The 27988-nt window shown below is 35.3% G+C and overlaps 1 protein-coding gene across 1 annotated transcript; it reads right to left on the bottom strand.

Moving 5' to 3' along the window:
* LOC140163232 (aldo-keto reductase family 1 member B1-like) lies at window positions 1-27811 on the bottom strand. The gene is made up of 10 exons (XM_072186630.1): window positions 27245-27811; window positions 23975-24073; window positions 6312-6482; window positions 5359-5475; window positions 4326-4403; window positions 3680-3796; window positions 3251-3357; window positions 2721-2886; window positions 1763-1845; window positions 1-531 (listed from the first exon to the last, which is right to left on the bottom strand). Exons 1-10 carry the CDS (start codon window positions 27809-27811, stop codon window positions 486-488), a joined length of 1551 nt encoding a protein of 516 aa, XP_072042731.1. The 3' UTR covers window positions 1-485.
* Between the last annotated feature and the right edge of the window lie 177 nt (window positions 27812-27988).

Genomic DNA, 27988 nt, shown 5'->3' on the forward strand with positions numbered 1-27988 from the left:
ATCTTTTTCTGCTTTTTTGCGGTAGAATTTAATCCATGAACTGTACATTTGTGTTAAAACTGAGGGCGCCATTTACACATAATTATTTTAATACGACTTATTCCTTTAATTTCATGACAAAACGTTTTTTGTTTTTGATTTGAAAATTTCCTTGCTATTTGTTACTAATATGTTTGATGTTTCAATGACAGTGTACAAGTAAAAGTGTCTTCCCATTGTAATTATGCTAACAAGATATAAGATAAATAGCGCCATCAGTATTCACATTTCGTTTAAAATACCAATAGCATTATGTCTAGGAAGAAAACATGAAATAAGCCAAATGAAAAGCAAGCGAAAGATATTGCTCGATATCATTTCATCGTAACAAATTAATCGTACAAATGACTTTGCTTTATTAGTAAGATTTGGCTTTATCGTTCGCGTAAAAGAGTACGGAATTAGCCTAGTGTGAAATCTTCTAAACTCAAATTCCAAAGGTAGTCTTATTCTGGCTTGTACGGAAACCATGGATGGTCCTTGTGGTTTATCCTGTGGTACAAAATAGAAAGTAAATAAAAGGGTCAACATGATTATCGAATCTATAGTTACAGGTACTAAGTGAAAGGACAAGTATTTTTGTACGAGAAAAAGAAGAAAATTGTATTGCTGATAAGATATGAAGCCCCATTCAACTACTTGCTGCTGTACATGTCTGTACCAACAGAAACCGCCAACATCCATCAAAAATATGCAAAAAATCTGACGTTTGAATTAATCCGAAAAGGGCTTTTTGACTTTGACTTTGACCAATACTTCGCAACGCTCATACATGAAGTCAGGCGCGAAGGGGCTGAAGTTAGAGTTTAGTATTTTTATAGAGTTTAGGGGATAAGGTTAGGGTTAGCATTAGCGTTAGGGTTAGGTTTAGGGTTATGATTAGGGGTTAGGGTTAGGATTAGTGTCAGGGTTAGGGTTAGGGTTAGGATTAAGGGTTAGGGTAAGGATTAGTGTCAGGGTTAGGTTTAGGGTTAGGATTAAGGGTTAGGATTAGTGTCAGGGTTAGGGTTAGGGTTATGATTAAGGGTAAGGGTTAGGATTAGTGTCAGGGTTAGGTTTAGGGTTATGATTAAGGCTTAGGCTGTAGGTTAGGGTTAGGGTAAGGATTATGATTTATAATTATGTTATTGAGTTTTAGGACTTATGGCCTTTCTGGTTATCGACCTATAAACCGACTTTTACTGCATATACGAACTTGTAAAGGCACATTTATTGCTGGTTTTTATCTCATTAAAAGGGCATTTTGTGATCCACAGTCTCGTCCCTAAGTTGAGATTTTTATACTACTGGAAACCTCTGGCTACATTATGTTTATGTACAAATAATTCTTGCAGATTATTTTGTTTGGCATAAATATGGTCAAACTTGAATTACGTTCTGGTACACCTGAACGAAATTAATACAGTGGCCTATGGAGCAGTGTAATACACATAATCATGCCCGCAAACGCAAAATCGGAATCAACTTACATTTTGGGAAAAAGCTTTTTTCGTGGGTATCTACTGAAAAAATGTCATAAAAAGAGGATGCTAGGATCACGAAATACTTCTTTAAAATCACAATGTTGAATTTTCTTTTGTATGAAATATTATAACATACTGAATGTTTTGTTCATTGTAAACATTAGCATCTTTAACATCGCATGTACAAAGCACGTCAATGTTCTACATAAGACCCATGTTTATCCGAATACAGAACAAAGTGTTTAAAGCATGCTACTTACCCGGTCAAATCGATTACCCTGAAGTCTCGGTTCAGAGCCATCAGCTCTTTCACCTCTTCTGGATTCAGCTCAAAATTCAAAGACTGTAAAAATAAACATACTAAGTCTTGAGCTAAATTCATAATGACTAAAGTCGCACAAAATCAGTAAAACAAAATTTTGCTTACATAAAATTCCTTTTTACTTTTCGCATACTAACTCAACCCACAAAGTTAATTCTTAGCTGTCTTTGTGTTTACGAAAAGATATATCACGACTGGATTTTTGAAAATACGCCATAACCGATGTCATGCCGGGACTTCATGGGACGAAGCCCATGACTGATGCTGGACTTTGTTGTTTGAGGTGAATCTGCTAATTCTTACATCTAAGGTACGGGTAGAAAAACCTAGCACTAACCCTAGCTAGCCTTATTTGTTATTCGATATAGTAACCCCGGGGGCTATACGGGTATGCTCATCTTGAAAGAACTTTTTTTGGACCGCGCTGCTCCGAAAGACTCCTCGATTTGACCAAACTAAGAGCACTTAACGACCCCAGATCATTTCAGATATGAAAGACCCGGCCCTAACCTGCTCATTCCTCACATTTCTGTTATTTTTGTTGTTTGTTTGTTTGTTTTGGTGTTTGTTTTGGTGTTTTTTCTTTTTGTTGTTGTTGTTGCTTTTTTATACAATATTCAAGCGGTAAGACAATAACGACTCTTGATTTTGAATGTTCGCAGTCTCCGAAAGACCCCTTTTACCGGTATGCCGTTAGCTCTCAAAAGACCCGCCATCTCCGAATACGGGGGGTGCAATACACATCAAAAAATTGATGATGTGGCCCCAGTAACAACCCTTATTATATACGGATTATATATATCCACAGATAGGATCTGTGATATATCAGACATTGCGAGCATTATTCTCGACATATCGAACCTTCAAAATAGCGGGCAGATACGATTTCAACACACCTCAAAGTTAGATTCTATTCTGGATGGAGTCACACTCTTTGGTATACACACAACACCTTGCTGTAAGGCAAATCGGATGAGAATCTGAGCTGCACTCTTGCCCTTCTTAGCTGCTATGTCTTTGACAACTGGGTCCTCAAATAGTCTTGGGTCTTCATCTTTGATCCTGTGTACAAATTATTTTATCAATTGAGGACTTTAGACAGATACAAAACATGCTATGCTTTGTCTGATTTGTAATAAATCAGTAAGTTCGAGCCCCGCAGGGCCCGCAGGGACTAGCACTGTTCTCTGGAAAAGTTGAGCTATATAGCTTGAAATTCCCCTGGGCAAGGAACTTATTACTGCTAATTGGCCCGGTAAACACGTACGAGTCCAGGATAATTACGTCATGTCAACCGTGGCGTAATGTATTGAAAGTTGATCAAACTCACTGGGTGGGCACTGCGTATTAAGGCTTCGGTTTTATTAAAACGAAAACAGTACATCAATCCCGTTGATAGTCTTATAAATTTCTCACCCTTACTTACCAAGGTCTGTCAGGGTTTCCTAGTGGACTGAAAGCTGTTACGGTGATACCTTTGGATTGGCAAAAATTTACCAGATCATTCTGCGTCAGGTACGGATGCATCTCAATCTGCCAAAAAATGGAGGATTCAAATTGATTTCCGTTTAGCGGTTGTTGTAATCAATGTACTCTATGCATATAAGCGCTTATTTTAAATTAATGTTGTGTGACGGATATTGCTGTATAAATGTAAACAATGGGCAAAAAGTTGTGACTGAAAAAACGCGAGCAAAGATTTGGGTGATTTTAGAATCATTTCCTAATTAAAAACAAACAAAAACACATCCGACCGACCGACCCTACTCGAAAGGTCCGTCCGCCCGTAAAACAGTGTGCTTTTTTGTCGCCTTATGGCTTTAATTTCAAGTGTTGCTATCATTAAGATACATACCTGCAGGTTAGCCACAGGAATGGACGCTGCCTTCATCACTCTCTCTATCTGTTGCTTATTGAAATTGGACAATCCAATAGCTTTACATTTGCCACTAGCTACAAGCTTTTCCATTGCCTGTTAACAAGTAAATTAAATTCCAGTTGAAATCCATATACACTCTGTTGAAGACAAGTCCTTAATTGCGGGATTTTAAATGGGGATTCTTCGCCCGGGATTCTTCGGGACAAATTGTACCTAATAATATAGAGAGATTGTCAAGAGGCGGTAATTGCTAACGCCATACGGGTTACGTATTACGACATTGTGCGGTGGAACGTAAGAGTGCCGTTCACATCCAAACTAGTCTTCTACAAAGCCAGTTTGTGTCGGTCTTAACGCTCGTCGTTCCTAGTATGTCCGTGATAGCCGCATGCAGTCTGGCCCGAGACTACATCCATACGCAATTTCAATGAGCTCATGAGTTCAAAGATATAGGAAGCACCCATTGATTCACCTTGGGTGAATCGAACCAGAGAATATGAGAATAGATTCTCATCTTCTCTCATCGAACCCAATTTCCTCGGTATTTTTATGCAAAATACAATTAAGGACAACTTCTTTTGACCTCGTAACGCAATGATATTTGAATACTTGTCATTCTTACCATGTACGTGTCAACATAATCTGTGTCTGCAAACTGCCACTTGCCATCGGCGTTTTTTGGAAATACTTCTTTACCTCGCTGAATAAGAGGAACAAATAAATAATTTATAGCTGGTGATGGGCAACTATCTGTTGTGTGAGTTTATGTCATCAAAAACATGTGTGACCCATTTGACAGCATCATTCCGAGCCCTTTTTTCACTAAAAAAAAACAAAAAGCCACAGAATTTGATATCAGACGAAAGTCATAACACAGTGAAATATATGTAATTTTAGCCAGTATAAAAAAACGTGTTTTAAAGTGGTGACCACCATCGAAAGTGCGTAATGCACTAAAGGGCATTTGTGCCAAAAACAATCTGTGATTGGAACTCTCTTCCACCACACCTAATCAGCACCACAAAACCAGAAACCTTCAAAACTGCAGTAACCAAGCATCTTAGCAACCAAGACTAGCAAGAATTAATAAAACCACAGCGCAGATCACACATCCTGACCGTTTGTCACCATATTGGAGTATTGGGCAGTATTATACTCAAGACTCAAGACAAAACTTTAAAGACCCATTCAGTGGTCTCAGCGAAAATGTAAAAAAATTAAAATTGTTTATAAATTGCTTAAAAGTGAAGGATAAGTCATTCAAATTGTCATTTGGTATTTTTGAAATGAAAAAATTGGCAGAAAACAAAGAAAACAGCAGTATTAACGAAGTTGAAGCCCCATTCGAATATATGTAGCTAATTTTGATACTGTTAGTACCTAAATTACAGATTCATGTAAAATGTCTTATTTTGTCTTAAATACACGGCTTTCGGCTGTACCACTAGCAGGCTATGTTTACATATTTATGACAATAACAAAGGTTCCAAAATCTGAATTTTGATGATTTTTACGATCGACCGGATGAGCAAATCACTGAATGGGCCTTTAATATACACTTTGTTTTTGCTTCTGATATCCAAAGCGGTAAAGTAACATTACTCACAATTTTGGATTGTTTCACTGGTAGAAACAAATAGGGAAATGTTGTTTACCTTGTAAGCCATAGGCGAATGAATGAGATAGAGATCTAGATATTTTAGGCCCAGCAGGTCCAGACTCTTTTGACAGGCGGCTTCCACATCATCAGGATGATGGTCAGTATTCCATATCTACAACACAGAGACAAAACAAGTTAAGAGAAACAAGACAATTCACTCAGCGTGACTTCTCTCTAGTCCGAAGGGTCGCTAGTCCGAAGGTTCTCTAGTCCGAAGGGTCGCTAGTCCGAATATAGAATAAGGGTTAGTGTTATGGTTAGGGTTTAGAGTTAGGGTTTAGGGTTAGGATTGCGGTTAGGGTTAGCAAGCCTTATTCTATATTCGGACTAGAGAACCTTATTTATTATTCGGGCTAGCGAACCCTCGGACTGGAGAACCCGGTATTCGGACTAGCGACCCTTTCTCAGAATTCGGACTAGCGAATGGTAAATTACGTGTTCGAACTAGCGAACCTTCGGACCAAGGAGCCTTCGGACTAGGGAACCTTCGGACTAGAGAGTTATCACCTTCACTAAAAACGGCTCTTTTAAAAATGATTTTAGCAACATAAAAACAGTCTCCAAGACGCAAATTCTGTGTCTGTCGGGCATCGGGTACGTAGGACAGGGGTTTTTTCGTCGCCTAATGAATGATTTACACAAACTTTCTACAGCACATCATAATAAGCTATAATAAACGGTTTGACGGTTAGTTTTGATGGTGGTAGCGTTGGCTGGTGTTGTAATGGTGGTGATCGTAGTCTGGGTTGGTGTTGGCGTTGGTAATGGTAGTATTGGTTGGTGGTAGTAGTGTTGAAATCCATACACCCTGTGGAATGTGAATTTGGGGTTAGCTGAAAATCTACACCCCCTATGTTGGAGATAAAGATCATCAAGTCTTCCATAGAGGACACCTGGAATAGCCCATATACTGCAGGATGCATATGTTTTACCGTTCAAATGACATACCTTAGTGGTGATAAATAAATCCTCACGTTTGACAGTCCCATCATTAATCTTAGCCTTGATACCAGCTCCGACTTCCTGTTCGTTATCGTAGAAAGTTGCAGCATCAATGTGCCTGTATCCCACACTGATAGCATGCTTCACTGCACCAGTGACATCTCCAGCTGACGTGGGCTGGAAAAACAAAAAATTTCAAAAAGAAAACTATTTGAAATCTCCATTACTCAAATTTGGATTAGGAAGGGATGTGTCTCTGAGAGTGAACATTTCTAAGAATTTTACACCATAGCCCCCTTAAGTATGCGGCTACTATTAGTTATGGAATGATGTTGATGACAGCATTAAAAGCAAGGTAAAGCTTGCAAGGTGAAAACAGGAAATAGAGGTAAGATTTGCATTTTGAGTTTTTTAATAATTTAAAAATGTACAATCTTAGCTATCGAATGTTTTTTATTTCGTTTGAATCCGATTTGGGGTTTGGAAATGCTGCTTGATTAAAATAAAATACACGCAGACGAAATTGTCATTTTCCAATCTTTTTACATGCGTTGAATATCTTATGTATTTTATTGTTTTCAGGAGTTGATTTTGAACACTTTTCTAGAATTAAGCTAATTTAAGGTACATTTGACCTGATTTTTTTCACATTTTTAGTGATTAACAATTATTTACAATTTTTTTCAAATTGATAAGTTAAATAATTTAACCCAATTTTCAAACTTCAGTGCTTCTAGACTTTAAGGGGTTGAGCAATTTGTTTTCAAATTGCTCAGAAATGGGAGGAATCTGCCATGTTTGCTGTGAATTTTTGCCTAGCAATATTGATCATACGTTCAAAATTGATGGTGCATATCAATTACCAAACTCTCTAAGGTCTTAGGAAATTATGTAAATAGGCGTGTATATTTGATGTTACATTATTGCTCACGCACTTTTTAGTGGCAACGAAGATTTCATGAATCTGCTGTGCGCTGATTTCGCTACAACTTCGCCTTGATATGTTAATCACTCTAAATAAATTACTTTCAACTTTAGAAAAAGGCATATGCCTTAATGAATCTCGTCAACGCAGACAATTCATCGTAATTTTACAAGCTTGGAAATATCTATTTCTACTTGCTATTTGGTCCATCAAAATAAAAAAATTATCCCACTTTTTTAACCAAAAAGACATCTACATCCACTCCGCCAGCGAAGAAAACCAAATTGGTGTGTATTTTACTTAAAAGTATCGTCCACTTTAGTCTGAGTTCTGGTCTTATAATGTCATATCTATAGAATTGATGTTATTGAGTTTTTGAGCATAAATTCCTTAATTATAAGGGGCCTGTCATTTTCTTCGGAAGGGGGTCATGAATATACTGGGGGGTCATAGAATTTTGAGACCAAAAATAGGGGATTTGTAAGGGGGGTTATAGAATTATTAAAGGCTGGTGACTCAAAATTTTTGCGCGCTGCGTGTGCATTCTTTAACTTAAAATCCGAAATGTGCGCACAATCTTTAGTTGTACAATGCAAGATTTTTGCCCGCTCCGCGCGCCTCCATTGCACTTACAATCAAAATTTTTAACACGTTTCCCGCACTCCGCTCTAAAATTTTGGCGCGACCCACGTCTTACTTCCGGCAATGAATAATTTGTCTTGAGTCTGTATAGGCGGAAGGGGGAGTCATAAAAATTTTTGACCTGCGATAGGGGGTCGTAAAAAAATTTAGCCCTTGTTAGGGGGGTCGTAAAAAATTGACTCCGGTCACCGACATATTCATGACCCCCCGCCGAAGAAAATGACATCCCCCTAAGATTACATTCTCACCGCCCTCACACGAAATTCCACACATAAGAAGCCCAAACACTGTGGTTGATAATTTTATAACAATTGGTATCTTGCGTTAGTATAATTCCATATTTTGCTGCTAAAACTTCATTGCAATACTTCATAACTGCAAGCATGTGTCACTCTGAACCTACTCGGTTAATCAACTGAATTCAGTATCGATATCTAAGTTCATCATTTCAAGGGGTCTCAATGTATGTTGTCAATACACACTTATAATATAAACCTAGCATTTGTTCAGTGCCTGTATGGGACCATGACAACCCCTTTTTGACATTACAAAATCCGGCGCAAGCGCCTCGTTGGCCGCTTCGCGGCCATGCGAGCTTCACGCGCACCCCCCGCCCGAGGAATTTGAACTAGTTCTAATATAAACCGAACTTAGTCTCTACTGAGATACTAACAAGTATTATTTTCAAACATTGATCGCTTCGTCTAGCGACTAAATTCCAAGGACAGTGTATACACTGTTCAATAGCCTTATTGTGATCTGGAGCAAGGAAAAATGGGATAGCGTTTTTTTTCTTCTAAATATCGCTTTGAGCATCTATGGAACTATAAAACATTCGATCTAGATCAGTCAGTGGGTGGGACAAAGATCGGTAAAAAACGACAACTAATATGTTATATTCCAATATGTATAATTATTTTTTGAGTTTTTAGTGACGAGTTATGAATATCTCCCGTAAATGATTTCGTCTAAAGAAACCAGATGTGGTTCCTTGCACTTGAATATATGTGTTGAACAGATATGATAGTCGTTAGCTTGCGTCTTGAGAAAGAAGCTTGCGTCTTGAACTCAAAAACTGACAATAATTCTGATTTTATATGTGCCGAATTATATAGCGCAGTGTATAGGCCAATTGTGGGTAGTCTAAAAGCATATGACCTATGGCGTACCATGCTCGACTCACACACAGCGAGGTCAGTCACCGGGCAATTGTCAGTAGCCTTAGTCAGATGTCCTTCGGCCCATTATGCGTCTCCAAACTATTAAACAGGTCGGAACAAAATGGCCATGCGTGGCGGTGGATTCAATTTACCATGGTGATTTCTGCCATGAAGATATCGGGCGATGACACTGTGCGGATGTGTAGTTCAATTCCAAAACCATCTATACCTTTTACCTGTTTTTACCTGTAGTATCATGCGAATTGGCCCGTGCTACCTTATACGGATGTCAACATTTTATTGTCTCGGGCTTAAATATACATTATTTATTTATGTTCTTAAAGTTTCCATCGTTTATTGTTATTTGTGGCGTTGCTCTGCTAACTCCGGAAAACTGAAAGCGAGGCCAAAGATGTAAAATACATAATCCCAATTATGCAAAGTTAATTTGCCAAGTAACTATAAGGACTATATTTCAGGTATTAACCCTAATTCATTACACAAACACAATATACTTCTATTGTGCTTGAAACATATAGTACCATTTAACTTGCTATCAATAAACTAGGTAAAAATAAAATAAGCTAGGTAAAAAAATGTCAATTCAATTAAATGAATCGACATTTTAAATGATAACCTACCCTTAAAAATATATCCAAGCATTTGCTTCTCTGATTAACATTATGCAGATATTGTAATTTTATTGTAGGCTCCTGTGTGCATTTAAGGCAACTTTGCAGAATCTGTATTCGTTTTTGCATTCAGATTAACATATTTTACAACATAATGCTGTTAACTTGATATTAGTGCACCGGGTGCGTACTTTCATCGAGCTGTAGCTATAAGAAAAACTTTGGCAAGTCAATTAAATGGATTTACTTTTTAATTAAACATCAAATTTCTGAATTTATAAAACACAATACTGTTAACTTTCGTGAACCAGGTGTGTACTTTTATCAAGCTGCAGCATATCAATTTGTAAGCGCTCTTTAGCAAATTCATAGTTCATTGAATTTACAACCGTATGATAAAACAGATTTGCAATTTAAGGGGTACTACACCCATGTGGTAAATTGTGACTATTTTTTGCATTTTCTCAAAATTAATTACACACTGGTAATAAAAGTTATGTATATTATTGGGGCAAGGAATCCAATTACTACACTGAAATTTCAGTGACTCAAGACAAGCGGTTTAGTATATATGATAGGAAACGAGGTACATCCTAGTGGTACCTTATTTCTGATCATAAATAACAAACCGCTTGTCTTGGGTCACTGAAATTCCAGTGTAGTATTTCTTGCCCCTATAATATGCATAACTTTTGTTACCACTGTGTTATTAGTTTTTGAGAAAAATGCAAAAATAGACCCAAATTTATCGAGGGGTGTAGTACCCCCTTAAAGAGAATTGGCCATTGCTCATTCTATTATGTAGCTAGTATATGGCCAATATAAGTGTGCTCTTTCATTTAATGACATAAATTTGAAAAATTTTAAACCTACATTTTGGTCAAAAAAATGTGCTTGGATAGGTAGTTTTCAACAGATTTACCACATTCGCCTTGCTATATCATTGAATTGCGTTATCTGTTGACCTAATGTAAAAAATGTGTGTTTAGGGGAAAGTGTTAGCTTTCGTTCGATATAAAAAAATAATTCTGATTCTGGATGAAGGGAACACTTGAGGTTTTGGCAAAAACCAATCACATATGTCTATTTTCCATTAGATCTCACACAGCTCTTATGATGCTAAGCACTCAACTGTGTAGTATAACACAGACCGCGTGGAGACGGGGACTGCTCTATAATCCGAAGGTTCTATAATCCGAAAGTCCTTTAGTCCGAAGGTTCGCTAGTCCGAACACGTGTTCATAGCATTCGCTAGTCCGAATTTTAAAAGAGGTTCTCTAGTCCGAAAAAAAATTGAAAAGAGGTTCTTTATTCCGACGATTCTTTATTTCGAAGGTTCTATAGTCCGAATTTTAAAAACGGTTCTCTAGTCCGAATATGAAAATAGTCTCTATAGTCCGAATTTAAAAAAGTGTTCTATAATCCGAATATAGAAATAGGCTCTATAGTCCGAATTTTAAAAAGGGTTCTATAGTCCGAATACAGAAAGATGCTCTATAATCCGAATTCAAAAAAGGGTTCTCTAGTCCGAAATTGCAAAACGGTTCTATATTCCGAAACGGATACCGTGTTCTTTAGTCCGAATTAGTAAAAAGGTTCTATAGTCCGAATTTTTAAAACATTAACATAACCTCTAGCTAAATAAGACTAAAGCAGAGTTTATGGTAAACGAGATGACTCTGCTGCTAAAAGGGCATACACCACCAAATCATGATAATGTAGATGGATTCCAGTAAAAACAAAAGTCTTTTTAGAAATATTTTGGCCTTTCTGTGGAAAAAAAAGAGGCATGTTATAGCTTAAATAAATATTTGAGACCTGCACATGAACTTGGATCGCCAAAAAAGTTGCATAACACAATTTTTGAATAAAGCAGGCCCTCGGATTGAAAAATGGCCAGAAACGGGTTTTCAGGGTAGAGTACGGGTCGAAAATGATGATGATTTAATCACAAGACTACCCGTACATTGAAACAGTTTACACCCCGGGCACCCCCAAATCGCAAGATAAAACTATACTTTAACTATTCTGTAAATTAATTTGTTTAAGGGCTGGGGTATGAACGTTTGGACAGTATTTATTTTGGGACATCAGAGCACATCAGACATATCGAATTGCATTCTGAATACGAAGAATGTCATTCTGATATCAAATAATTTTGATTTTTGAAATTCGCAATTTAATACACATTTTATGGCAAATCATTAAAAATTGATATTTTTGATATTTAACAGTACTTGAAGTAAACTTTTTAAATCTGATGATTTATACTTAAAGTGTATGTAGGTGGGATGAAAAGCCGACGATCAATTGAAAATTTTGACCTTTCGTATTGAAGATATGGATTTTTTCCAAAACACCAAAAAATTAGGTCTTTTGGGAAAAAATCCATATCTTCAATATGAAAGGTCAAAATTTTCAATTGACCGTCGGCTTTTCCTCCTGCTACATACACTTTAAGAATATATCATTAGATTTATATAACTAACTTCGAGGACTGTTATATATCAAAAATTTGAAAAATATCAAATTTTTATAATTTGTCATAAAATTTGTATTATATTGTGATTTTCAAAAATGAAAATTATTTGATATCAGAAAGACATGCTTCGTATTCAGAATGCAATTCGATAGGTCTGAGGTGCTCTCATGTCCCACAAAAATACTGTCGAAACGCAATAAACGCTCATTTTAGATCCCTTAAATGACTAAAATTTGTTTAAATGAAAAAGCCGCAGCATTTACATGGCGGGAAGGCGCTATGAAAATTTGAACTCGACAATGCCCGAATACATCGTAGAGTATTACTAGTATGTAATATTATAATGGAATGAAAAACGGATAAAAATGAAGAAAATATCACCAGAATAAAGGCGAACGTCCATGTACGCTGCAGAAAATATCCAGAGAAACTAACCATGTTGAACAGCAGCGGATTTGTATTTAACAATTGATGATTTGACACTGAAACAAATGATAAAAAATAAAATTCGGACTATAGAACCCGTTTACCAATTCGGACTAAAGAACACGGTATCCGTTTCGGACTACAGAACCGTTTTGCAATTTCGGATTAGAGAACCTTTTTTCAAATTCGGATTAGAGAACCTATTTCTATATTCGGACTAGAGAACCTTTTTTTAAATTCGGACTATATAGTCCAGGAGCAAGATCCCACAGGGGGCCTAAATAAGGACTTGGTTCACCCTCCACTACATACAAGGTTTGACACCATAGGTAGTTAGTATGGACCCTCTAGATCACTGCTAGGTAGGTAGTGGACTCAAATTGTGGTATCACTTTTTTTTTACAGGTCATTTTATGTATGAACGTATAATCGCATAAAATCACCAAAAATAGGACAAAATTAAGGGGTAGGGGAGATATAAATTCCCATAACTCAACTTTTACTCGTGATTTTGAATTCATTTTGGTATCAATATGTAGCTAAATGATTTTCCTAACTTTCTAGTATTATTTTTAAACAAAAACAGGTTTCATTTGAGCATATTTGGAAGTATATAGTCCATAAATGAGTGGTAATCTGATTTTTTAAACCATATGTGTAAAGTTTGACATTGGCCTCAAATCTCACAACTATACCACTTTATATTTTCAAAATTGATTCAGTTTCCATTTTTAATTTTTTAATTTAAATTTTAATGTTTAATTTTGTTTTTAATGTTAAGCATATCAAGGGGAACATTACTGTAACAGTTCCAATCATTATAATATGTATGAGTTCGTTGGGGTGTCTGTGGGACGAGGTGTGTGTGTGTGGGGGGGGGTGCTGGGTGTACATAGGGTATGTGTGGGGATGAGGGGATGAATGTGTGTGTACATGTCTTAATATGTCACTTCACTGCACCAACTTCCATTTACAAAATCCGTTAAGTTTCCATTGATGTGAATATTTATGTGTAGGACGTGAGTAACCACTGGGAAAAAGACAAAAAATGTTTAAAAAAAACCCAAAAAACTCAACAAAAACTGATGTTGATTTCCCTCGTATATCAGCATAACATAGAAAAATATTAAGGGTAGGGGAAAATAAATCATCAGAACTCAATATTTTACTCATGATATTGACTTCATCTTGGTATTAATTCTATTCAATTCAATTTAATATGTATATCTAATTGATTGTTCTAACTTTTTTGTATTATTTTAAAGCAAAGCGACCATTAGTTGTCAGGTAGATACACAGAAACTGTGAGAAAAGGGTACGTTTTCTATGTCTAACAGCGTAAATATGACAATATTAAGGGGTAGGGGAAATATAAACTGCCATAACTCAACTTTTACTCATGAAAATGAATTCATCTTGGTATCAAAATGTATCTAAGTGATTGTTCTAACTTTCTAGTATCATTTTAAAGCAAAGCAACCATTAGTTGTCAGACAGATATACAGAAACTGTGAGGAAAAGGTAACTTTTATATGTCTAACAGCGTGAAGATGACAATATTACGGGGTAGGGGAAATGTAAACTGTCATAACTCAACTTTTACTCATGAAAATGAATTCATCTTGGTATCAAAATATATCCAAGTTATTGGTCTAGCTTTCTAGTATTATCTTAAAGCAAAGCGACCATAATTTGTCAGGCAGATATACAGAAACTGTGAGGAAAAGGTAAATTTTCTATGTCTAACAGCGTAAAATGACAATATTAAGGGGGTAGGGGAAATTTATAAATGCCATAACTCAACTTTTACTCATGAAAATGAATTCATCTTGGTATCAAAATGTATCTAAGTGATTGTTCTAACTTTCTAGTATTATTTTAAAGCAAAGCGACCATTATTTGTCAGGTAGATACACAGTATTTGTGAGGAAAAGGTAACTATTCTATGTCTAACAGCATAAATAAATATGACAATATTAAGGGTAGGGGAAATATAAACTGCCACAACTCAACTTTTACTCATGAAAATGAATTCATCTTGGTATCAAAATGTATTTAAGTGATTGTTCTAACTTTCTAGTATTATTTCAAAGCAAAGCGATCATTAGTTGTCAGGTAGATACACAGTAACTGTGAGGAAAGGGTAAATATTCTATGTCTAACAGCGTAAATATGACAATATTATGGGGTAGGGGAAATGTAAACTGCCATAACTCAACTTTTACTCATGAAAATGAATTCATCTTGGTATCAAAATATATCCAAGTGATTGGTCTAGCTTTCTAGTATTATGTTAAAGCAAAGCGACCATTATTTGTCAGGCAGTATAAACAGAAACTGTGAGGAAAAGGTAATTTTTCTATGTCTAACAGCGTAAAATGACAATATTAAGGGGTTAGGAAAATAATTATAACTGCCATAACTCAACTTTTACTCATGAAAATGAATTCATCTTGGTATCAAAATGTATCTGATTGGCTGTTCTAACTTTCTATAAGCAAAGCGATCATTAGTTGTCAGGTAGATACACAGAAACTGTCAGAAGAAGTAATTTTCTATATCTAGCAGCGTAATAGACCGTTCATAAACACTTGTAAGGGGAGGGGCCTGATGCAAAAAATTTCATCGCAAAATATTCTTTCGAGCCCCCCTTTACAGACCTCAAAAATTGTAGGGCCCCCTTTTTTTTTGAAAATTATGGGTCAACCCCATAGAAAATCATATAAACTCAATTTTTCCAGGAAAATTTTTGATCTTTTTTCAGGCCCCCCCTTAGGAGGGTCAAACAATTTTCAGACCCCCCCTTTTGCATCAGGCCCCCCTTACAAGTGTTTACAACGGTCCCTAAATATGACAATATCAAGGTAGGGGAAATATAAACTCCCATAACTCAACTTTTACTCTTGATAATGAATTCATCGAACGTTCTGGTATCATTAGTTGTTATGTAGATACAAAGGAAATGTGAGAAAAAACTTCCATGTGTAACAGTGTCAAATATGAAAATATTAAGGGTAGGGGAAATATTACCATAACTCAACTTTGGCTGCATTAACTGTGAAGGGGAACACAGGAATACAAATCGTTGCACCAAAATTTGAATGTAGTATACGATTAAGGTTTCTTACTTTAATTGGTGCAATTGGACCATTTTAAAAATTTGACCTTTATTTATGATATTGATATATTCGACGTTATAACCCCTGAACTAAGCTTCGTAGAACTATGACAATTGTCTTTTTTAAAATTCTTAGCGATGAGAGGAACAATTTGAGATTACAACATTACAACATGATAGGATCATTTTTTAGTATTGGCCCCATTATGACCTTCAACCCCTCGTGGGAAACTTAATTGCTTTTAAAATAATGCCAGAAAATGAGAACAATCAAATAGCTACATATTGATGCCAAAATGGAATTCATTTTCGTCAGTGAAACTTGTGTTTTGGTGATTTGTATGTCCCCTTACCCTTAATATTGTCATATTTTACGCTGTTAGACATTGAATATTAACATTTTCATACATTTTATGTCTATCTACCTGACAACTAATGAATTTTAAGTTGCTTTTAAAATAATACTAGAAAGTTAGAACTATCAAATAGCTACATATTGATGCCAAAATGGAATTCATTTTCGTCAGTGAAACCTGTGTTTTGGTGATTTGTATGTCCCCTTACCCCTTAATATTGTCATATTTTACGCTGTTAGACATTGAATATTAACATTTTCATACATTTTATGTCTATCTACCGGACAACTAATGGCTTAATTGCTTTTAAAAATAATACTAGAAGGTTAGAACTATCAAATAGCTACATATTGATACCAAAATGAATTCATTTTCATCAGTAAAACTTGAGTTTGGGTGATTTGTATGTCCCTTACCCTTAATATTGTCATATTTTACGCTGTTAGACATTGAATATTAACATTTTCATACATTTTATGTCTATCTACCGGACAACTAATGGCTTAATTGCTTTTAAAATAATACTAGAAGGTTAGAACTATCAAATAGCTACATATTGATACCAAAATGAATTCATTTTCATCAGTAAAACTTGAGTTTGGGTGATTTGTATGTCCCCTTACCCCTTAATATTGTCATATTTTACGCTGTTAGACATTGAATATTAACATTTTCATACATTTTATGTCTATCTACCTGACAACTAATGAATTTTAAGTTGCTTTTAAAATAATACTAGAAGGTTAGAACTATCAAATAGCTACATATTGATACCAAAATGAATTCATTTTCATCAGTAAAACTTGAGTTTGGGTGATTTGTATGTCCCTTACCCCTTAATATTGTCATATTTTACGCTGTTAGACATTGAATATTAACATTTTCATACATTTTATGTCTATCTACCGGACAACTAATGGCTTAATTGCTTTTAAAATAATACTAGAAGGTTAGAACTATCAAATAGCTACATATTGATACCAAAATGAATTCATTTTCATCAGTAAAACTTTAGTTTGGGTGATTTGTATGTCCCTTACCCTTAATATTGTCATATTTTACGCTGTTAGACATTGAATATTAACATTTTCATACATTTTATGTCTATCTACCGGACAACTAATGAATTTTAAGTTGCTTTTAAAATAATACTAGAAAGTTAGAACTATCAAATAGCTACATATTGATACCAAAATTAATTCATTTTCATCAGTAAAACTTGAGTTTTGGTGATTTGTATGTCCCCTTACCCCTTAATATTGTCATATTTTACGCTGTTAGACATTGAATCTTAACATTTTCATGCATTTTATGTCTATCTACCGGACAACTAATGGCTTAATTGCTTTTAAAATAATACTAGAAAGTTAGAACTATCAAATAGCTACATATTGATACCAAAATGAATTAATTTTCATCAGTAAAACTTGAGTTTGGGTGATTTGTATGTCCCCTTACCCCTTAATATTGTCATATTTTACGCTGTTAGACATTGAATATTAACATTTTCATACATTTTATGTCTATCTACCTGACAACTAATGAATTTTAAGTTGCTTTTAAAATAATACTAGAAGGTTAGAACTATCAAATAGCTACATATTGATACCAAAATGAATTCATTTTCATCAGTAAAACTTGAGTTTGGGTGATTTGTATGTCCCCTTACCCCTTAATATTGTCATATTTTTTACGCTGTTAGACATTGAATATTAACATTTTCATACATTTTATGTCTATCTACCGGACAACTAATGGCTTAATTGCTTTTAAAATAATACTAGAAGGTTAGAACTATCAAATAGCTACATATTGATACCAAAATGAATTCTTTTTCATCAGTAAAACTTTAGTTTGGGTGATTTGTATGTCCCCTTACCCTTAATATTGTCATATTTTACGCTGTTAGACATTGAATATTAACATTTTCATACATTTTATGTCTATCTACCGGACAACTAATGAATTTTAAGTTGCTTTTAAAATAATACTAGAAAGTTAGAACTATCAAATAGCTACATATTGATACCAAAATTAATTCATTTTCATCAGTAAAACTTGAGTTTTGGTGATTTGTATGTCCCCTTACCCCTTAATAATTGTCATATTTTACGCTGTTAGACATTGAATCTTAACATTTTCATGCATTTTATGTCTATCTACCGGACAACTAATGGCTTAATTGCTTTTAAAATAATACTAGAAAGTTAGAACTATCAAATAGCTACATATTGATACCAAAATGAATTCATTTTCATCAGTAAAACTTGAGTTTGGGTGATTTGTATGTCCCCTTACCCCTTAATATTGTCATATTTTACGCTGTTAGACATTGAATATTAACATTTTCATACATTTATGTCTATCTACCGGACAACTAATGGCTTAATTGCTTTTAAAATAATACTAGAAGGTTAGAACTATCAAATAGCTACATATTGATACCAAAATGAATTCATTTTCATCAGTAAAACTTGAGTTTTGGTGATTTGTATGTCCCTTACCCCTTAATATTGTCATATTTACGCTGTTAGACATTGAATATTAACATTTTTCTCATATTGTATGTTTAACTACCTGATAACTAATGGTTTAATTGTTTTTAAAATAATGCCAGAAACTGAGAACAATCAAATAGCTACATATTGATACCAAAATGGAATTCATTTTCGTCAGTGAAACTGTGTTTTGGTGATTTGTATGTCCCCTTACCCCTTAATATTGTCATATTTTACGGTACTACACATGAAAAATTGACATTTTTTTAACATTTTATGTCTTTCCAGCTAACAATTAATGGTTATTTTGCTTTAAAAGATTACAACAACCAAATAGCTATATATTAATGCCAAAATGAATGAATTATAATGAATAAATGTCGAGTTACGTTGGTTTGTACGTCCCCTAACCTTTAATATTGTCAAATTTTACGCTGTTACACATTGGAAAATTAACATTTTTATCATATTTTATGTCTATCTTATGGTTTTTCTGTTAAAAATAATACTGGAAAGTTAGAACAATCAATTAGCTACATGTTGATACCAAAATGAATTCATTATTATGAGTAAAGGTTGAGTTATGGTGGTTTTTATTTCCCCTACCCCTTAATAATGCCATTATTTGACATGGTTATACATAGAAAAGTAACCTTTTCTCACATTTTATGGCTATATACCTGACAATTAATGTTTGCTTTGCTTGAAAATAATACTAACACGTTTGAACAATCAATTAGCTACATATTAATTCCAAAATGAATTCATTATCATGAGTTGAAGTTGAGTTATGATGGTTTATATTTCCCCTACCCCTTAATATTGTTACACACGCTGCTACATGTGGAAAAGTAACTTTTTTTTTTTTTTACATTTTCAGTCTATTTTCCTGACAAACAGCGGTTGATCTCACCCCACACATAGGCCTATAAATATTCAAAATATTACATGAATGGCAACTTAACAAACAAATTTTGTTAATAGAACTTATATAGTTCAGCCGAGTGACATATTAAAACATGTAAAACACCCCAACCCTGAACCCTATACACACCCCGCACCCACCCCCACATACCCACCCCACCTACCCCAAACCCCACACAACACAAACCAACATGCAAGCAAACATGCACATACATAAATATTTGAACCAGAACATCCAAGTTTGCCTAGATATGCTTGATATTAAAAACAAAATTAAAAAAAGGAAACTTAATTAATTTTGAAAATAGAAATTGGCACAATAGTAAAATTTGAAGCCAATGTCACAAAAACACCCACCCTGCGCATTGTTGTGAAAAATCTGATTTTTCACTAGTGTATGGACTGGCCACTTCCAATCATGGTCAAATGAAACCTAGGTTTGCTTTCAAATAATACTAGGCAGTTAGAACAATCAATTAGCTACATATTCATACCAAAATAAATTCATTATTATGAGTAAAAGTTGAGTTATGAGAATTTATATCTCCCCTACCCCTTAATTTTGTCCTATTTTTGGTGATTTTATGCGATTATACGTCCACACATAAAATGAGCTGTAAAAAAAAAGTGATACCACAATTTGAGTCCACTACCTACCTAGCAGTGATCTAGAGGGTCCATACTAACTACCTATGGTGTCAAACCTTGTATGTAGTGGAGGGTGAACGAAGTCATTTTTTTGAGGTTGCTGCTCCTGTACTAATAGAGCCTATTTTCATATTCGGACTAGAGAACCGTTTTTAAAATTCGGATTAAAGGACCTCTTTTAATTTTCGGATTAGGGAACCTTTTTTTAAATTCGGACTATAGAACCTTCGAAATAAAGAACCGTCGGAATAAAGAACCTTCGTAATAAAGAACCATCGGATTAAAGAACCTTCGGACTAAAGAACCGTCGGAATAAAGAACCGTCGGACTATAGAGCTTCCACCGTGAAGACTAGACTCGCTGTGCTGGAAATATAGGGTGCACAACTTATAAGTTCCCCCCTACATATTTTTTTTAATAAATCGAAAAACATTTGATGAAATGCAAAACTGTAAAATGATATGGGTAGCCTTATTTGTTTTACACATGTGGACCAAATTTTAGCGTCACACGTCATTGCGTTCAGTCACAATGGTTCATTATGTAAAAAAAGGAGACCGTTTTAAACAGTGTTAAAAGTTACATCTGAGTCCATAGGACTCAATTCAGGGATATTCATGTGTTTGTAAAAGAAAACTTGATCTTTGGTATTCTTCTTCTTCTTCTTGAAAAGCAAAGCAGGTGTTTTATTCTTTTCTTTTTAATGATAAATGTTTGAGATGGAAGGGATATGTACTGCAGTGAGAATAGACCACGTCGCCAGTAGTTCATCACATGTGAAAAGTCACACTTTAATAATGCCGCGTTTGCCCGAATTTCTTCGCGGTAGAGCAATAGGTTTGCTGGATGAAAATGTACCGGTGAAAGAAATTGCTCGTCGTATGGGAGTTGCACCTAATGCAATTCGAAAATTGAAAACAAAATTTCAGATGGGACCATGGGACCTTATCAATGAAAACACAACACTGTAAGAGCTAACCCGAGCAATCCAACATGTATGGAACATGGACCAGCAACGGGTCCGGAATTTAATAAACAGCATGCGGCGACGTTGCAATGCACTTGTCAACAGTGCAGGAGGACACATCCCCTAATAAACAACTAGACTTTAAGTTTTATTTCCATTACAAACACATGGACAGGCCTAACATACTGTATTGTTTGACAATTGACTCCTATGGACTCAGGTGCAACTTTTAAAACTCCCTCTTTTTTTACATAATGAACCATTGTGGCCAAACGCAATGATGTGTGACACTACAAATTGGCCCAGATTTGTAAAACAAATAAGATTACTCATAACTTTTTACAATTTTACATTTCGTTAAATAATTTTCGATTTATTTTAAAAAGCATTAGGGGGAACTTATAAGTTGTGCACTGTATATCTGTGTACTCGGGTGTATCGAGGTAGAAACTGTGCGGAGATGCATTTATAAGAGAATCGTTTTTGTAGTCAAACCTTTTCATATGTGTTTTATTTATTTAGGTTAATTCAAATCAGGATATGGCAGCTTGGCAGTACAAGGGACATGAAGCCAAAAGTGCTCTATTTAACGGTATCGTAGGACAGGTGTTTCAAATGGACAAATCATTATATCAAAATCTTCTGAAGAGTCTGGAGAATCTTTTTTGCCATGTAGCCAAATTTGTAACCCGCGCGTTCTATTCCGTAAAAATGTCATTTGGGTGGGGGGATTTTTAAAATTAATTTTAGACCAGAAATGCAATTTTTACATGGGAATTTTTTGTAAAATGACTTATGCACCATGGAAAGTATATAAATTTAGTAAGATGGATGTTTGCATCAGAAAAGTTAATCACAACATTTTTCTGTGACCTATGGTTTTTGACCTATGACCTCTTGGAAATCATAAGTAGGCCTAAAATGCACGTTTTGAGTGATTTTGACTATTTTTTGGCCAAAAATGGACCCTTTTCCACAATTTTTAGCAATTTATTGTCTCACAAAATCATAAGTAGGCCTAAAATTTGAATTACACTTAAGGGCTGGGGTATGAACGTTTGGACAGTATTTATTTTGGGACATTAGAGCACAGCAGACATATCGAATTGCATTCTGAATACGAAGAATGTCATTCTGATATCAAATAATTTTGATTTTTTGAAATTCGCAATTTAATACACATTTTATGACAAATCATTAAAAATTGATATTTTTGATATTTAACAATACTTGAATTGACTTTATAAATCTGATGATTTATACTTAAAGTGTACACTCAGAGAAATATTTACAAAACATTATGTAAGTATAGAACCTCATAATAATTAAGTAAAATTTACCTCAGAACTATGTAATATTTACCGAATTATGTAAAATTTTAATTAATTTGGGTAAAATTAATTAAAATTTTACATAATTTTGGTAATTATTACATAGTTCTGAGGTAAATTTTACTTAATTATTATGAGGTTCTATACTTACATAATGTTTTGTAAATATTTTCTCTGAGTGTATGTAGGTGGGATGAAAAGCCGACGATCAATTGAAAATTTTGACCTTTCGTATTGAAGATATGGATTTTTTTTCCCAAAACACCAACAAAAATTAGGTCTTTTGGGGAAAAAAATCCATATCTTCAATATGAAAGGTCAAAATTTTCAATTGACTGTCGGCTTTTCCTCCCTGCTACATACACTTTAAGAATATATCATTAGATTTATATCATTTACTTCGAGGACTGTTATATATCAAAATTTGAAAAATATCAAATTTTTATAATTTGTCATAAAATTTGATTATATTGTGATTTTCAAAAATGAAAATTATTTGATATCAGAAAGACATGCTTCGTATTCAGAATGCAATTCGATAGGTCTGAGGTGCTCTCATGTCCCACAAAAAATACTGTCGAAACGCAATAAACGCTCATTTTAGATCCCTTAACTCCAAGAGGATGCAGTTTCCTTGGCAACGGCCATTAATGCTCATTTTTAAGCAAATATCCCTGTAAAATTTCCTATCGTAAAATTCACAAAAATGGGTGTAAATGGATGTTTCCATGGAAACTCTCTTCTCTTTAAATTATACTATAGCTTAAAATTAAAGAGACCTGTATATCAATAATTTAAAGTGTAATTCAAATTCCTATTATGCAAGAAATTGCTATGCTAAAAATGGTGAAAATGTGTCCAAATCATAAAATGCCCGTATCATTCTGAAGCCTGCCCCTACATACTGCAAATATATACATGAGTCCAATATGTCATATATTATGGGTCCCTGGGCCCCAAATGTTAAAATAAGGGGCAACAGATTGATAAGGCTAATTCTAAATTTTTTTTTTTTTTAAATCTTCTTTTTTACATTTCGTTGGGATCACTAAATCGGCCTTTAATAGTAGTGCACGTATTAACTAATTATACGCAGTATGGAATTTATTTTTACCCTTACCTGCAAAAATAAAGTACCAAGTCCAATGATGGCCATCTGCGCACCACTAGGCAATTTAACAAATGTATTATTAGCAGCCATTTGAATGATCTCTGATAAAAATGTATAGTTGAATTGTAAAGAAACGAAATTATCTAGATTTTAAAGGCGTAGCATCTTGTGCCACAGCGTGGTTCCTCAATGTATAAGGACCTGACACTATCTCATTTAATGCTAGCAGACTATAAACCAAACCATTGTGTTTATTGCCACGCGAAGTGGCGCTCATATGGATTTGCACGTAAAAAATGGGCCAATTGGGTGCTATGTGTGTCTCTTATTTTTAATTGCTTTATTCATTACACCCAATTTTGGCGGGATTTATGTCTAATAACATCATTAATTGGGGCTCATACTGCTATTGTTGCCAGATTAGCATGGGAGTTTAATTTTAACCTTACCTGAAAAGTACCAAGTCCAATGATAGGCATCTGCGCACCACTCGGGAATTTAACAAATTTATCATTAGCAGCCATAGTAACGATCTCGTTGTCGGTGAACTGAAATTAACACTTGAATAATACAAATAGAAAGGTCTGGAGTGATCATGAGGAGGGATTACATCCAACAGTGGATTGATAGAAAACCTTTCCAGCTCAACAAAGTTGGTTTTATGAGCTGGAAGTCTGTGTTCTAGTACTATTCCAAAAGGCAGCACTCTATATTTTAATTCCCGACAAAATCTAAAATTGTCAAAAATAATCAGCCAATGACTGTAGATTGATTTTATGCTAATGCTGTTACGTAATCAAGTGTGTGAAAGACAAAGGTACAGTGTTTATGAGATCATGGGGTCACAAGTCAATACCTTTACATACTGGCCGACCCTCGTACCCGGGGGGGGGGTCACTCGCATTGTGGCCTGTACACCATCCGCGATAATGAAAACGCGTAAAAAGGGTAGTTTTTCGTGGGTAAGCACGATACGCGCGTAACGCGTTTAGGGTGTCAAAAACATGAAATATTGGAAAAAAGGGTAGCAAAATTGCAATTGCTAATACGCGGAAATAAAATTTAGGGTATGAAATTTGATGCAAGGAATAAAATCCCCGTTTAGTGTATTGTTTTAGCCAAGGGTTAAACCCTTGTTTAGGGTGGTTTTCAAAAGTTGATTGTCGCGGATGGTGTACAGGCCACAATGGGAGTGACCCCCGGGCCCTCGTATAATAAAAGTAGGCTTCTGGTCCCAGATCAGAGTGAAATTGTTGTTGTGTAAAATGTGTAATCTGCCAAAATATATCGAATTTTGAAAGTGTTAATGGTCATTATATTGTGAATCTTGTTTCTGTTTTTAGTTGCAGATCACGATTTCATGTTAATTCCACACCACCGCCAAAGTATATCTTAACTTGTTTAAGTATATTGTTGTTGTTTTTATTTGTCTCAGTTGTTTAATGTCTCAGTTGTTTAAAGCAGGCCTCTCGTCGCGCTTGCGTGTCTGAATGGGGATGTGCCCCCTCATTCGTTGCAAAATTGAGGGCCAAATCACAGATATTGGAACACAATATCTGTGGTCAAATGAAGGCATTTGGCCACAGATTTGCTGAACCATGAAATAGTATCAGCCTATCTTAGTGTATGTTACTACCTTACTAACCATTTGATCTGAAATTAACATATCTCGATATGCCACCAAGTATGCCCGAGTGGTGTCAAATGAAAGAAACATAATTAAAGAATATTAATAACAATAAAACACCGGGGGTTCTACTCCTAATAGTTTTAAAGTTGTGGTCCATTTTGACCTTCTAAATCATCAGAAGTTGCTCAATTGGGCTACTAAATGACGGGTTTGGCAACTTTCTAGATTGACAATAATTGCTTGCTTGAACTTGTGTTACATGTATAAACAATGCCCTCAGTGTCTTGGGATTTTTCATACAGATTTGCAGTATATCTGCGCCAACAAAGTATCCTTACACTTGGAGGAAAAAATCCTAATATTTATTTGTTTAATAAATTAATCTGATCTATCTCATCATGGAAGCATTACTTCCATGATCTCATCCTGCACATTATGACACCTTATTGAATCCAATGTGACCTCAAGAAGCAAAGTTACAAGCATTTGATAGACAAAGGTCCAGTTTTAAAAGTGACAAACTGGCCTATTCAAAAATCCACGGACTAGACATCTGGTTTGAGACTGGTGAATGGCTAATTTATGCGTGTCTTTAATTTAAAACAAAAGAAAACTGAAACAAAAGAACTGACAAATAAAATAAAAGTTATGCGAAGTACAGAGAAGTAAAAACTGAAATAAAAACTGCTTTAAATAAAGCCTCATTGAAGAAACTGTGTTGTCTCTTTGTTGCGCTTGTTGGAATCTTTTTGCGCCTTGTATAGGCAGGTTTGTCACTTTTAAAACTGGGCCTTCGTCTATTCAATTGCTTCTAACTGTATTTAGATTAGATAGTGCATGTATTAAAAAAATTATTATTTATTACAACATGGTTCAGTTTTGGAATTGTGATTATTTTTCAAAGTGTAGGCCTCTAAGGGTACTTTTTTGGCGCATTATTATGTCGGCCTCTACCTGAGGGATATACTCGAGGAGATACTGTCTCTATAAGCCTGTCCCCAAGAATTGCTCCTCATACACAAATAAACCATATGGAGAAGTTAGTCTGCCAGCATTAATGAGATAGTGCCAGGTCTTGCTACAACGAAGAACTACGCTGTGGCACAAAAGGGCCGAAGTCCGGGGCCGAAGTTCATTGCTGCTACATGACTGTGCAAAATCTAGATAATTTCGTTTCCCTTTCAGTTTAACTATACATTGTATCACAGATCATTAAAATGGCTGCTAATAATAAATGTGTTAGATTGCCGAGTGGTGCGCAGATGCCCATTATTGGACTTGGTACTTTTCTGGTAAGGTTAAAATTAAATCCAATATTGTGTATTTTATATATATTAATTAGTTATCATGTGCAATACTATTTAACATAAAAGTACATTTTTTTTAATTTAATATTAAATGTACAAATGGCTAATTATCTAATTTCTCTACTTACGTAGAAACATTTTTACAGATCATGTAAAATGTCGCATTTTTTTCTTTATAATACTCGGGTGTTGGCACAACCACTAGCATGACTAGCAGGCTATGTTAGCACATCTATGACACTAACAAAGATACTCTGGTTTTGGCACAATTACTAGCATGCGATGTTGGCACATCTATGACATTAACAGTTATGGTCACTAAAATGACCCAGGTCAAAATCACCTGCTTCCGGGTTCATGCAACAGCAAACACCCCAACACACTGTTTATTATATAACAACTTAATTGTATATAGAATTGCAGATTCATACGTAGTGGTAATAACAATGAAAATTATTAATTTAGACTTCAACACTACTTGTTATTATTTCCCTTACCGGGAGCGCTTTCGAGGAATTTCCTCTCATCAGCCGATGTTGTTAGCTCTGATGTTTTCTTGGAAACGGCTAAGGACCAACCTGATCAGGTGACATCACACTTGATGACGTCACCGAAGTCGGCAGTTTCCTGCCCCTGGTGCCGCTGGGTTTGATCAGGTTGTCCCACACAGGATCTAGTTCCAATCCTGTGTCTCGGTTCAATGAAGGTTCCTGCTGCTTGATCTGGATAGCTTCTAGGACCCTCCTGGAAAATTCTTTTGTTTCTTTCTCCAGTACTTTTACGTTGTCCCAGTCTATTTGATGCGTGTTCTTGCTCGCTTTTACATGTTCTTGTACAGCCGATTTAGAGCCAGCCGCTTTCGACTTATGTTCTGCAAGTCGCTTTTCTAGCGTCCTGCCCGACTCTCCGATGTATGTGGCGTGACAATAAGCACATGCAATTTTGTAGACTGTTCCCGACTGTTTCAACTTGTCTACCTTGTCTTTCGGGGAGACCAAGGTCTGACGTAATGTCTGATGGGGTTTAAATGCGGTAGGCACACCTGCTGTGTTGAACGCTCTACGTAGACGTTCAGAGGTGCCTTCAAAGTAAGGCAAGGTGACAGTGAAGGCCCTACTCGCAGGCTCGAACACAGTTTCCTGTGGGTTTGATTTATCCTTCTTTTCACGAGCACGTAAGAAGCTCCAATCTCTGTATCCGCAACTACGGAGCGCTGACTTAATATACGATACCTCCTCTTCCTTATCCGCTGGATCCGTCACTATTTCACTTCTGTGAATCAACGTTCTGACCACGCTTAATTTGTGTTCCAGAGGGTGGTGCGGCTTTCTGCCCCACTTGACAGACATTATAACACACTATGTTAGTCCAGCAAATTACCACCCCGGGATTACCACAGTCCGTTATGCTCTGATAGTGATAAGTGAATTACGTTGAAAATATGGTATATATTTTGCATTACTTTTAAACAGGTTTTAATCGACAATAGTGTTTTAATCAAGATTATGCAGCAACTGAAAATCGCT

The sequence above is a fragment of the Amphiura filiformis genome, chromosome 10 (assembly GCF_039555335.1).
Source record: "Amphiura filiformis chromosome 10, Afil_fr2py, whole genome shotgun sequence".
Lineage (NCBI taxonomy): Eukaryota > Metazoa > Echinodermata > Ophiuroidea > Amphilepidida > Amphiuridae > Amphiura > Amphiura filiformis.